Source organism: Euprymna scolopes, chromosome 41 (assembly GCF_053919585.1).
Source record: "Euprymna scolopes isolate OS-2025 chromosome 41, ASM5391958v1, whole genome shotgun sequence".
NCBI lineage: Eukaryota > Metazoa > Mollusca > Cephalopoda > Sepiida > Sepiolidae > Euprymna > Euprymna scolopes.
The window spans coordinates 61,862,650-61,874,835 of record NC_136522.1 but is presented as its reverse complement, the minus strand read 5'-3'; the positions used below and the strand labels follow the sequence as shown (position 1 = coordinate 61,874,835).

Here is a 12,186-nt window from a genome sequence, read left to right as displayed (position 1 = left end):
TTAAAAATAGGAATATTTATGCCCAGGCTGATGCTGATGACATCGCAGTGCTGGTCACGGGTTCAAAAGCATCATTGGTCAGACGCATTGCCAAAATGGGACTACATTTTTCATCAAATGTGATAACGAAAAATTTGAGTTCATTCAAAGAATATGTATATCATAGAATTCACTAATATTTTTAATCGATAAATTCACCATTTTTTGCTATAAAATCATAAGGGGAGTTAAAAAAAGTTAGTTATTAAAAAAAAGTTCGGTTTTTTAATTATAAAAAAAAAAACTATACACGGGATTGAACCTAAAATCTTTCCACCAACCCCCGGTACTCTAAACGTTACGCTAACATGTCATATTGGCAAAATCGCAGTAAAAAATATTTATATACAAAAAAAGTTATGCAAAAAAAAAAAAAAGCGTTAGTCACTTATGTACTTACTCTCCTGTTTGTGAACCCACATATTTTGTTGTAACTTTTTTTCTACTGAACCAATTTTCGAAATTCTTTTTTTCAAAATGTAGCTAATGAGGTGTTCTATCCAACTATATAACCTGTTTGAAATTTGGTTGCGAACGGAATTAGTGGTGGGGGTTTGAATGTGTCTCGATTCATTCAATTTCGGACTTAAGCATATATTCAACCACTACCGTGGTTGAATGACAACCCACTACCCTGGTTGAATGATATATATATATAATTATATCGTTGGCCATCCACATACAGTACTATTTCGCTGATTCACAGCATATCAGTGCGGCTATACAGGCAACTGCCTAAAGCCAGGATCGAAACACGGCCGCCCAAATGACAGTAAAGGCTTCTCACCATTGCACTATACGGCTGCTGCGGTGAGGGTAATGAATTAACGATATTTTAACATCGTCCAAATGCCTCCGCTCGATTTGTTTACACAAAGAGCGTCGCTTAATAGGCTAATGACAGTTTGTATATCTATATATAGACGATTTACAACAAACATATAGGTACAAATGTCAACGTAAATGTCAAACGCACTATCTCTCAGTCTATCTATCAAGATATTCAAAAATCTCTTCTAGTTGAATTACAGGGTATGTACCCTGTCTCTAGATATCTCACTAAGACTCTCCCAAGATGAACAACAATAAAAATACAGAATATACGTCATCTTAATACCACCAGTATACAACAATATAGCTAGTTAGTATTAAAGCAAAATAGGATCCTAATACTAACACATTCTACATAGGTCAAACTAGCAAAACTTTAAACAAAGATATACGGTCCATAAAACTCCTTTCTTAAATCACAATTCTAGTGACAAAACAAATTAATTTAATAATAACTAGCATTTCAGCCCGGCGTTGCCCGGGTGTTTTTAGGTATATGCTGAGCAAAACAAAAAAAAAAACGGTCAATTTTTTTAACTTTGACCCCTATTATGACCCCTTAAAATTTACTGTTTAGGGCTAAAATCAAGTTATTAAGTTAGATCCATGTCCAAGGAATCTATATCTAAAACTTCACGTGTTTAGACCCAAAATTGTAAGAGGAGTTTGGTAGAGTTCTCAAAGGTCAAATCGTTGAACTTTGACCCTTCAATCGAAAAATTTCACTCCGAAAACCAATCACATCGATTTTCCCAAATCTCAGTACCCTGTATATCAAATTTCGAATCTGTAGGCTTAAAATTGACAGAGTTATTGCGTAGGGAAATGTACACACACACACACTTTCACTTATATATATATATATATATATATATATAGATTACCACTGTTATAACAAATTTTTTCCATTTTATTTTAACAAAATGTTAATAGTATAAAGAGCAAATAAATAAATAAAAATAGATAAACTATAAGGTTTACAAACATAAATGCAGATAAAATTGTGTGGGATATGGATAAGTGGTCAGGACGGATAAAAACTACCAAGAAATGTTTTTAACTACCACCAATAAGCGAACTATGGAGGTCTTCCCCCTTTTTCCTTCCCTTCTACTTCATCCCCCCTTCTTTCTTTCTGCATTCTCCTCCTATTTTCTTCTCTTCTTTTCTCCTTTTCTCTCTTACGTCTCTTCACTCTTTTCTTCCTTCTCCCTTGACCGATCTAAATTAATGCAACAAGAGTATAGTGAGAATGGATAGTAAGGACGGGTGAGGGGCACACTCTCCAGCCACGGCAGAACCTGGGTCATATTATGAGCTCCCGATAACAAAATGACCCTTCGTCAAACTTAAAACTAATAAAAACATGCAATTGCATAAATAAATCTAAAATAAATCTATATCTATAAAAGCGAAAATGTGTGTGTGTTTGTATGATTGTGTGTTTGTATGTCTCGCAAAAACTTTCGACACAGGCCACGGATTTTCAAGCTGGAACCTTCGGCCGACAAATATAGAAAAATTGGCCCAAAACATGAATTCCTTCACCCTAAACTAGCCATTTTTGTACAGGGTGGGTTAGCCAATAAAGGTTTAATATTGAAACAGGGTTATTTAAGCTATTTTTCACGTTGCATGTTTTTTTTTTTTTTGTTTTTTTTCATTTTTCAGATTTTTTAAAGAAGTTTTAACGTTCGTTTTTCTGGGGGGGGGGGTCCATCACATTCGCGTTTTCTTTTTTTGTTTTTGTTTTTCCGATTTTAAGAAATTTTAACATCGTTCGTTTGCCTTACGTTAGTTTTTTTTTTTTTTTGTTTTTTTTAAGTTTTAACATTTTTTTTATAATATTTAAACAGGGTGATTACTTCGCTCATTCTTTTGTTTTGATTTACCCACACACCTCTAAACACCCGGGCAACGCCGGGTAGCCCCGCTAGTAAATAAATAAAAGGACAAAATAAAGGGGAGGGGGACACACGAATAAAACAGAACGAGGTATTGTTTGAAAATGAAGACAAGATTTTATTTACAAATAGGTTACAAATTATTCCCTTTGCAGGCAAAAAAAAAAAACGTCAGGTAACAAAAAATAGCACAAAAAAAAAACTGGTTCATAAGTTGTAAACGTCGCTACACCAAACGACTACCATTAAAATGAAAATTAAGAGTGAGTACTTCCAAAAACATCCAATAAATTCCAAAAGAACGTACTCACAAGCTATATAAATATAAAATATGCGATACCGTTGCCGCGTAGAAAGTGTTCGCCTCGTTTTCTTCTTGCTGGGTTGTACTTCCAAAAGGAAAAACTCGGGAATCCTTGTCCACGACATGCAATGAAGTACACGTCCACTCTCCTGGTCGGCTGGATTCGAAAAGGATTTTTGCGCTGGATTCAGTAACGTAATTTCAAAGGAGCTAGCATTGCCTTTTTTTTCATATCAAATGTAGTTTCGTATGCATATCAAAATGTACGAAACTAAGTTCAATAAAGGTACAAAATGCGGAAAATAAAAATATGAATCAGAATAAAAAATATAACAAATATGTACATGACGATACATAATTGTTGGAACAAAAACTTCCAAAAATATGTTTATTTACAGAAACTATTTTGTTATAAATATATTTTTAAAATAAACTAAATATAAAATAAAATACGCATCAAGTGAGCTTGAAAGCCAAATACAACGTAATATTAGGAAAATAAACAAATATTTTACTTGTTTGAAATTTATCACAAATATATTTCAGAGGTATACTCCGTCTTCAGTGTGTTTATTTTCCTAATATTACGTTTTGATTTGGCTTTGAAGCCCACTTGATGCGTATTTTATTTTATTCAAATTAAAACAATGTTTCTATATGAACTCTCATAAATTAAATATGTTCATTTACAGAATTTTTTTTAATGAATATGATATTTTAATATACTAGTAAATGTATCAAATAATATAATTGAGATTTAGGAAAGAATTTTTATGGCCTGTATATCTCTGTGTAAAGTTTGATCTATACAGAATATACGTCATCTTAATACCACCAGTATACAACAATATAGCTAGTTAGTATTAAAGCAAAATAGGATCCTAATACTAACAAATTCTACATAGGTCTAACTAGCAAAACTTAAAAAAAAAAAGATATACGGTCCATAAAAGTCCTTTCTTAAATAACAATTCTAGTGACAAAACAAATTAATTTAATAATCACAAGCATTTCAGCTCGGCGTTGCCCGGGTGTTTGGAGGTGTATGCTGAGCAAAACAAAAAAAAAAACGGTCAATTTTTTTTAGCTTTGACCCCTATTATGACCCCTTAAAATTTATTGTGTAGGGCTCAAATAAATTTGATATATACATATTACAACATATAATATATAATATATATATATATATATAATATATTTATATATATATAATATATTTATATATATATATATATATAAAATATATTTATATATATATATATATATATATATAATATATTTATATATATATATAAAATATATTTATATATATATAATATATTTATATATATATATATAAAATATATTTATATATATAAAATATATTTATATATATAATATATTTATATATATATATATATATATATAAAATATATTTATATATATAAAATATATTTATATATATATAATATATTTATATATATATAATATATTTATATATATATATAAAATATATTTATATATATATAATATATATTTATATATATAATATATTTATATATATATAATATATTTATATATATATATATAATATATTTATATATATATAATATATTTATATATATATATAAAATATATTTATATATATATATATATATAAAATATATTTATATATATATATATTTATATATAATATATTTATATATATATATAATATATTTATATATATATATATAAAATATATTTATATATATATATAAATAAAATATATTTATATATATATATATAAAATATATTTATATATATATAATATATTTATATATATATATAAAATATATTTATATATATATATAAAATATATTTTATATATATAATATATTTATATATATATATATATATATATATATATATATATATATATAAACGGCATTATTTTTGCACCAACCTTATAAATAAGTTTATTTGCAGATTTAATTAGTATTGAAAGTAATTTAAAAAAATAAGTATAATAAGTAAAAATGAATGAAATAAACGGAAAAGCAAATGAATAAATGTTAACATAGTTTGAAAAATATATGCTACGCAGGTACTAGATCTTTTACTTGAAATACAGTATTTTCTTGTTATTATGATATAGAAGCACCCAGTTTTGTGTGGAGGTTGTTCAAGCAACATTTTTTTTTTACGGGCATTAACAGGTCACCATCAAACTATATATTTTAAAACTTGGCCTCACGTTTATGGCACAACTGTTTACGTCGGTGATATTCTTCATATTAATGCAGAGGTTGGCCATTGTCGCGTAGATCGTACAATCCGCATGTAAATAACAAACATCAATACATGGTAACCCATCGCAGTTGGGCATTATCTCCACTCCACACAGCTCAGAAGTACTTACTGTCATTTTCAACGTGGTCGCTGAGTAAGCTGAAAAAAATAATACAATGTGTGAGATTAGAAATTGAGATGCGATTCAAATACGAAAACACAAATTGGACATTATGGGCTTTCATTGGTTGAATAGACAATATTGCCGGTCTCTATTGTTTATTTGGAAGAAAATGTGTCTATTGGAAGGATTTAGATGGCCCCCAGAAAGGCCATTTATATATATAAAAGCGAAAATGTGTGTATGTATGTATGTATGTATGTATGTATGTATGTATGTATGTATGTTCGCTTTTTTTGTATGTCTGCAAAAGGCTTTTTTTTGTCGGCCTTCTTGCTCGGCTTGCTTCTTCTTAAAACTTTTTATATCACATCTAAATGATAATATCTCTGACTTAAGAACGGGGGTCGCGTGTGTATTAAATTTGCCCGACTTTCACACGCTATTTTTTCCAGATGTTTCAATCGCCGCATGTTTCTTGTGCTTTTCATTCAGTATAAAACAAGTGAAAACTGGCTTGCAGCCGCGTCATGTTTCAAGGTCAAACATCACGCGACTTAAGTTTCTCGCACCTGTCAATTTCATTTTATAAACGTTAAATTAAGATGCTTTTCATTCCTCTTGGCCGAGATGGTTAGGTCTCAGGTTTTTTTTTATTTTCGTTTCCACCTCCATGTCAAAGGTTCGGGGTTCAAGCCTACTTTCCTACTAAAACTTTTTTTTTCTTTTACACTTCCAAACACCCAGCCAACGTTTTTTTTAGAACGGGGTTGTTTTGATCACCCCCCCCCCAACACACACAGCTACAAACACCCGGGCCACGACGGGTACCCCCCCGCCCGCTAGACTAAAATATAAATATCACCTGTCTGTTTAAAATGTATGTATGTAGGTATGTCTCGCAAAAACTTTTGACAGAGGCGACGGATTTTCACGAGATCACTATCATTTTGAAGCTCGACCGTTCGGACGACAAATATTGAAAAATTGGCTAAAAATATTAATTCCTTCACCCTCAACTAGGCATTTTTCCACAGGGAGGGGCGGTTTTTTCGCTGACATTTTTTGTAAGTCATTCAACTCTCGACGTCGCATAAAAGGCGTTATTGCGATCGCCCATGACGTCACAACCACGGTAGGCACATCGGTAAGACAGTTTTTTTTTTTTCACCTTTTTTCCCTCTGGCGCGTTACGGGTTCAAGCCTGTTTACTACTCCTATTTTTTAAATTTTTTTTTGCGCTCACAATTTTCCTTCTTTTTTTTTTTTTTGCCCAACCAACACTTTTACACACACCTCATGAGTTCGAGCCTGCCTGCCTGCTACTACAACTTTTTTTTTGCTCAACACACACCTCCAAACACCCGAGCAACACCGGGCAATCAGGCTAGTCTATTAGATAAATCTCACCTGTCTGTTTAAGGGTATGTATGTATGTATGTATGTATGTATGTATGTCTGCCTGCCTAAATTACATCCAATAAATGTTGTAATTTTCTGTTTCCTAGCGTCTTTAAGATTTGATCGGCACTCAGCATATTCCGGCAGTTTACAGATATTCGGTTCGCAAGGTGCAACAGTACCAATATATAAATACACCATACGTTGTGAACAATTTAAATATCTTGGTAGCAGGCCGAAACAATTGTATGCTCTGGATGGAAAATAATAAAATGAGTTTTTGGTCAAGTTATAAGAGTTTGTTCTCGGCATTGAAAATGGTTCATATAATATAAACAGGGAGTCTGTGAGGGATGATGAGAGGTGTGGAAGGAGTAAGGAAGTCAGAACACCAGTGTTGATTGGCCAAATAAAGAATTTCATGGATAAGGATCGTCGTGTGTCTATAGAGACAATAAGTGACAATTTCCGTTTTCCTGCTTTCCAGCTGACTACAATACTGTTGTCTTCAAGTTTAACCTAAACAAGTTTTTGATGAGCCGTTCACTTGCTAACAAATTTACCGAATTTCCATTAGTAACGATTACTATGTTGTCCAATTTCTATTGTACACTCTTTAACCCTTATCCTCGAGTGGCCTCTTGGCCTTGATAAGCCTATGTATAATAAAAAAAAAAAAAAAAAGTGCACAGTTTGATGTCAGTGTGGGAACTGTACACACAATTATTAGTGGGGAACTGCAGATGAGTCTGAGAGACAAGACATACGCACACAATGTAGAGTTCTAAGTGAATTATATATATATATATATATATATATATATATATATATATATATAAAGAATAAACAAAAATTTAAAATTTTCGTTCAGTAATACAAAAGTTATGAAGAATTTTCTGGTGTTCAAAATCGTAAAAATATGTGAGCGATGCTTTTTATGACTGGTTTCCATAGCAACCACGTCGCTTCAGCGACTACTGTTGCTACTAATTCACTGCTGTCTCGAAAAGAGAAATAACCAGTGAAACAGAGGGCATGAAAGAATGAAATGGAGATAATAGGGGATTTTATTGAAAAAATGCGAGCATAATATAGTAATATGGTTAAGCTTAAACATGGAAAAGTAAATGACTAGTTGTTAAAACTAAAAAAGAAAAGGACAAGATATTGTAGTAAAAAATATAATAAATTTATAAATTAAAATATTGCACCATTAAGAATTATTTTAAAATTCAATTTTTAACATTATATAATCAATTCTTAATGCTGCAATAATTTAAGTTACAAATTTATTATATTTTTTACTAGAATATCTTGTCCTGTTTTTTTCCAGTTTTAACAACCAGTCCTTTACTTTTCCATGTTTAAGCTTAACCATATTACTTTTCATGCTCACATTTTTCTATTCTATATATAATGTTTGTTATAAAACGAGTGTTTTTTGTGAAAATTCAATTTTTAACATTATATAATCAATTCTTAATGCTGCAATAATTTAAGTTACAAATTTATTATATTTTTTACTAGAATATCTTGTCCTGTTTTTTTTCCAGTTTTAACAACCAGTCCTTTACTTTTCCATGTTTAAGCTAAACCATATTACTTTTCATGCTCACATTTTTCTATTCTATATATAATGTTTGTTATAAAACGAGTGTTTTTGTGAAAGATTGGCGAGGGGATCACAGATTGGAGCTCAGTCGAACATTTGCCATGAAAATAAAGACGGAGCAGAGAAAGGCTCGCAACGTCTCTAAGTAGGGATTGTGATTCGTGATCGCTCACGCCGTTTGTTGTAAAACGCACGTGCTTTCCTTGTTTAACGTTTGTTCGTAACTCTCACTTCCCTCATTTTTTTCTTCGCTCTTCACATTCCATAAGCAATGTTTCTGAAAAAGGAGAAAGAATTGCAGTTTGCTAGGTCAGAATTTATCCATCTAACACTTATTGATGGCTAGTTTTTTTTATCTTAACATTTTATGACCTGAATTATGATGTATATGATTTTAAAAATATTTATTGTTTATTTTATGACCTGAATTATGATGTAGATGATTAAAAATATATTTATTGTTAATTTTATGACCTGAATTATGATGTAGATGATTAAAAATATATTTATTGTTTATTTTATGACCTGAATTATGATGTAGATGATTAAAAAAATATTTATTGTTAATTTTATGACCTGAATTATGATGTAGATGATTGAAAAAATATTTATTGTTTATTTTATGACCTGAATTATGATGTAGATGATTAAAAAAATATTTATTGTTAATTTTATGACCTGAATTATGATGTAGATGATTAAAAAAATATTTATTGTTAATTTTATGACCTGAGTTATGATGTAGATGATTAAAAAAATATTTATTGTTAATTTTATGACCTGAATTATGATGTAGATGATTAAAAAAATATTTATTGTTAATTTTATGACCTGAGTTATGATGTAGATGATTAAAAAAATATTTATTGTTAATTTTATGACCTGAATTATGATGTAGATGATTGAAAAAATATTTATTGTTAATTTTATGACCTGAATTATGATGTAGATGATTAAAAAAATATTTATTGTTAATTTTATGACCTGAGTTATGATGTAGATGATTGAAAAAATATTTATTGTTAATTTTATGACCTGAATTATGATGTAGATGATTAAAAAAATATTTATTGTTAATTTTATGACCTGAGTTATGATGTAGATGATTAAAAAAATATTTATTGTTAATTTTATGACCTGAATTATGATGTAGATGATTGAAAAAATATTTATTGTTAATTTTATGACCTGAATTATGATGTAGATGATTAAAAAAATATTTATTGTTAATTTTATGACCTGAATTATGATGTAGATGATTGAAAAAATATTTATTGTTAATTTTATGACCTGAATTATGATGTAGATGATTGAAAAAATATTTATTGTTAATTTTATGACCTGAATTATGATGTAGATGATTAAAAAAATATTTATTGTTAATTTTATGACCTGAATTATGATGTAGATGATTAAAAAAATATTTATTGTTAATTTTATGACCTGAGTTATGATGTAGATGATTAAAAAAATATTTATTGTTAATTTTATGACCTGAATTATGATGTAGATGATTGAAAAAATATTTATTGTTAATTTTATGACCTGAATTATGATGTAGATGATTAAAAAAATATTTATTGTTAATTTTATGACCTGAGTTATGATGTAGATGATTAAAAAAATATTTATTGTTAATTTTATGACCTGAATTATGATGTAGATGATTGAAAAAATATTTATATTTAATTTTATGACCTGAATTATGATGTAGATGATTGAATGCCATTGGCTGTATGTAGGAGTATGCTGACACTTTCTTGCAAGAACTGCAAAAAACCTAACATAGTTATCTCCCCTGACTAAGGTATACATTCGATTGTGAATTTGATATACCCATGAAATTTCCTCCTTCGAGGGAAATCGGTTCAACCTATTTAGAGTGAATGTAGCTGTCATCATAATCATTGTCTGATTCATGAGAAAGTAAAAGCAAATAATAAAAATGAAACATGTGTAAGACATTCACTTACAGCTTTTCCGTTCACAACTATACCACCTTGTATTTCCCGGCAAGCTCCCATACAGTTTTCCTTCCCTAACAAAGGCACAGGTACCAATACCGGGATGGTTCTTTAGCCACCACGCTGTATTGACGAATTCAGATCCATTTATCCATTTCCATTCTAAAAAAAAAACAAAAAAAAACGAAAAAAACTTGTAATTGATCAGCCCTTAAATGTCCATCTTCATAAGGCTAGAGATGTATATACGTTTATATTTATTCTAGACTAATCGTTATAAATTTTGGAACTCAGCTGCTTGACGTAAGGGGTTCTAATCTAGACTATGTTAGTAAAATTTAGTTTAATACATTCTAATTATATATGCCTATGTGTTCGACTGAGCTCCAATCTATCTCTGCTGCTCTCTTTAAAACTTGACAACAAGAACTTGTCTCGATACCAACAAATGAATTTTTGCAAAAACGGATTTATTCACTTGTGGAGGGAGACTCCACATGCCTGGCTTGTTTGTTTGTTTGTTTGTTTTTTTTTGTTTTTTTTTTTGAATTAATATCAGTTTTGATAAAATTTTAATCCATATTTTATCAAAAAATTAAAAAAAAGATATGTTCGTTTTATCAACATCAAAAAAAAAAAAAAGAGATCAATCATGACTAAGTGTATATAGCACAATCACGTTGCCACCCCAGGCTTTGTTAGATCATCAACGTTCAGCAACGTTCAGCCTGGTCAGTACCAGATGGGTGACCATTTAGGAATACCAGGTGCTGTATGTAGGAGGATATTTACATCTGCCTGCGAGAACTGCAAAAACCTAACATTGTTCCCAACAATCTTTGAGCTCCCAGCGAACCCCCCATACAGTTTTCCTTCCCTGACAAAGGCACAGGTACCAATGCGAGGGTGGTCTTTTAGCCAACACGATATACTGATGAATTCAGGTCCATCTATCCATTTCCATTCTAAAAAAAAAAAAAACTGTTGTAATTGATCATCACTTAAAAGTCCATCTTCATAAGATTAGAGATGTTTATATGTTTATATTAATCCTAAACTAATCGTAATTGTCTGTATTTTTTTTTTTTTGTAGTGACATATGGCCGAGTGGTCCTAGACGTTGTATCAAAGTTTACAGTTACCCAAAGGTGCTGAGTTCAATCCTGAACGAAGGCAGTGAAAAAGTAACATTGAAAAACAGAGAATCAGCAACTATGTCCCAAAGCCTAGCTGGAGTCCGAACACGATACCCCCGTAATAATAATAAAGGGTTGGGTTCGAGACTCCTAACAAACCGTTCACCTGACGAAGGCCGGAGGGCAAACCGGCCGAAACGTTGTGACAATAACAACCAAGATGAGGAAGTCAATCCGACAATCTCAATCAACCTAAACTAATCGTTATAAATTTTGGAGCACAACTGCTGGGCGTAAGCGGTTGCAATGTAGGCTACGTTAGTTAAATCTAGTTTAAGACACAGAGGAGTGGAAACTGATTGCAAAAAAACAAAACTTCTTATAAAAACAATTTGGGTCAAGATCAAAGTGTAGTATCTGTTCTGTTGCTGCACTTCATTTTTGGTCTCAGTTAATGGAGGAGAAATCCTTCATGACTGATATAGTTTTTATTTTTGTTACTTACCAGAGTGCCCGTTTTCTTTTTGGGGAGCTGGTTTCTCCCACATTAAAAACTAACTCTGCCCTCGTGGGGAGGCAAGTAAAAAAAACAAAACAAACAAACCCAAAACGGTCATTCTAACT

General features: G+C 30.5%; 1 protein-coding gene across 3 annotated transcripts in view; it reads right to left on the bottom strand.

Annotated features, from left to right (window-relative positions):
• Window positions 1-5,113: 5,113 nt before the first annotated feature.
• The window catches only part of LOC145266538 (C-type lectin domain family 9 member A-like), an 81,002-nt gene continuing 73,929 nt past the window's right edge, over window positions 5,114-12,186 (bottom strand). For all 3 annotated transcript variants that reach the window (XM_080122311.1, XM_080122309.1, XM_080122310.1), the window contains exons 3-4: window positions 10,436-10,588; window positions 5,114-5,487 (exon numbers count right to left, since the gene is read on the bottom strand). In XM_080122311.1, the coding sequence (XP_079978437.1) occupies window positions 5,249-5,487; window positions 10,436-10,588 (392 nt within the window). In that variant the 3' untranslated portion in view covers window positions 5,114-5,248. The remainder of the gene's footprint in view (window positions 5,488-10,435; window positions 10,589-12,186) is intronic.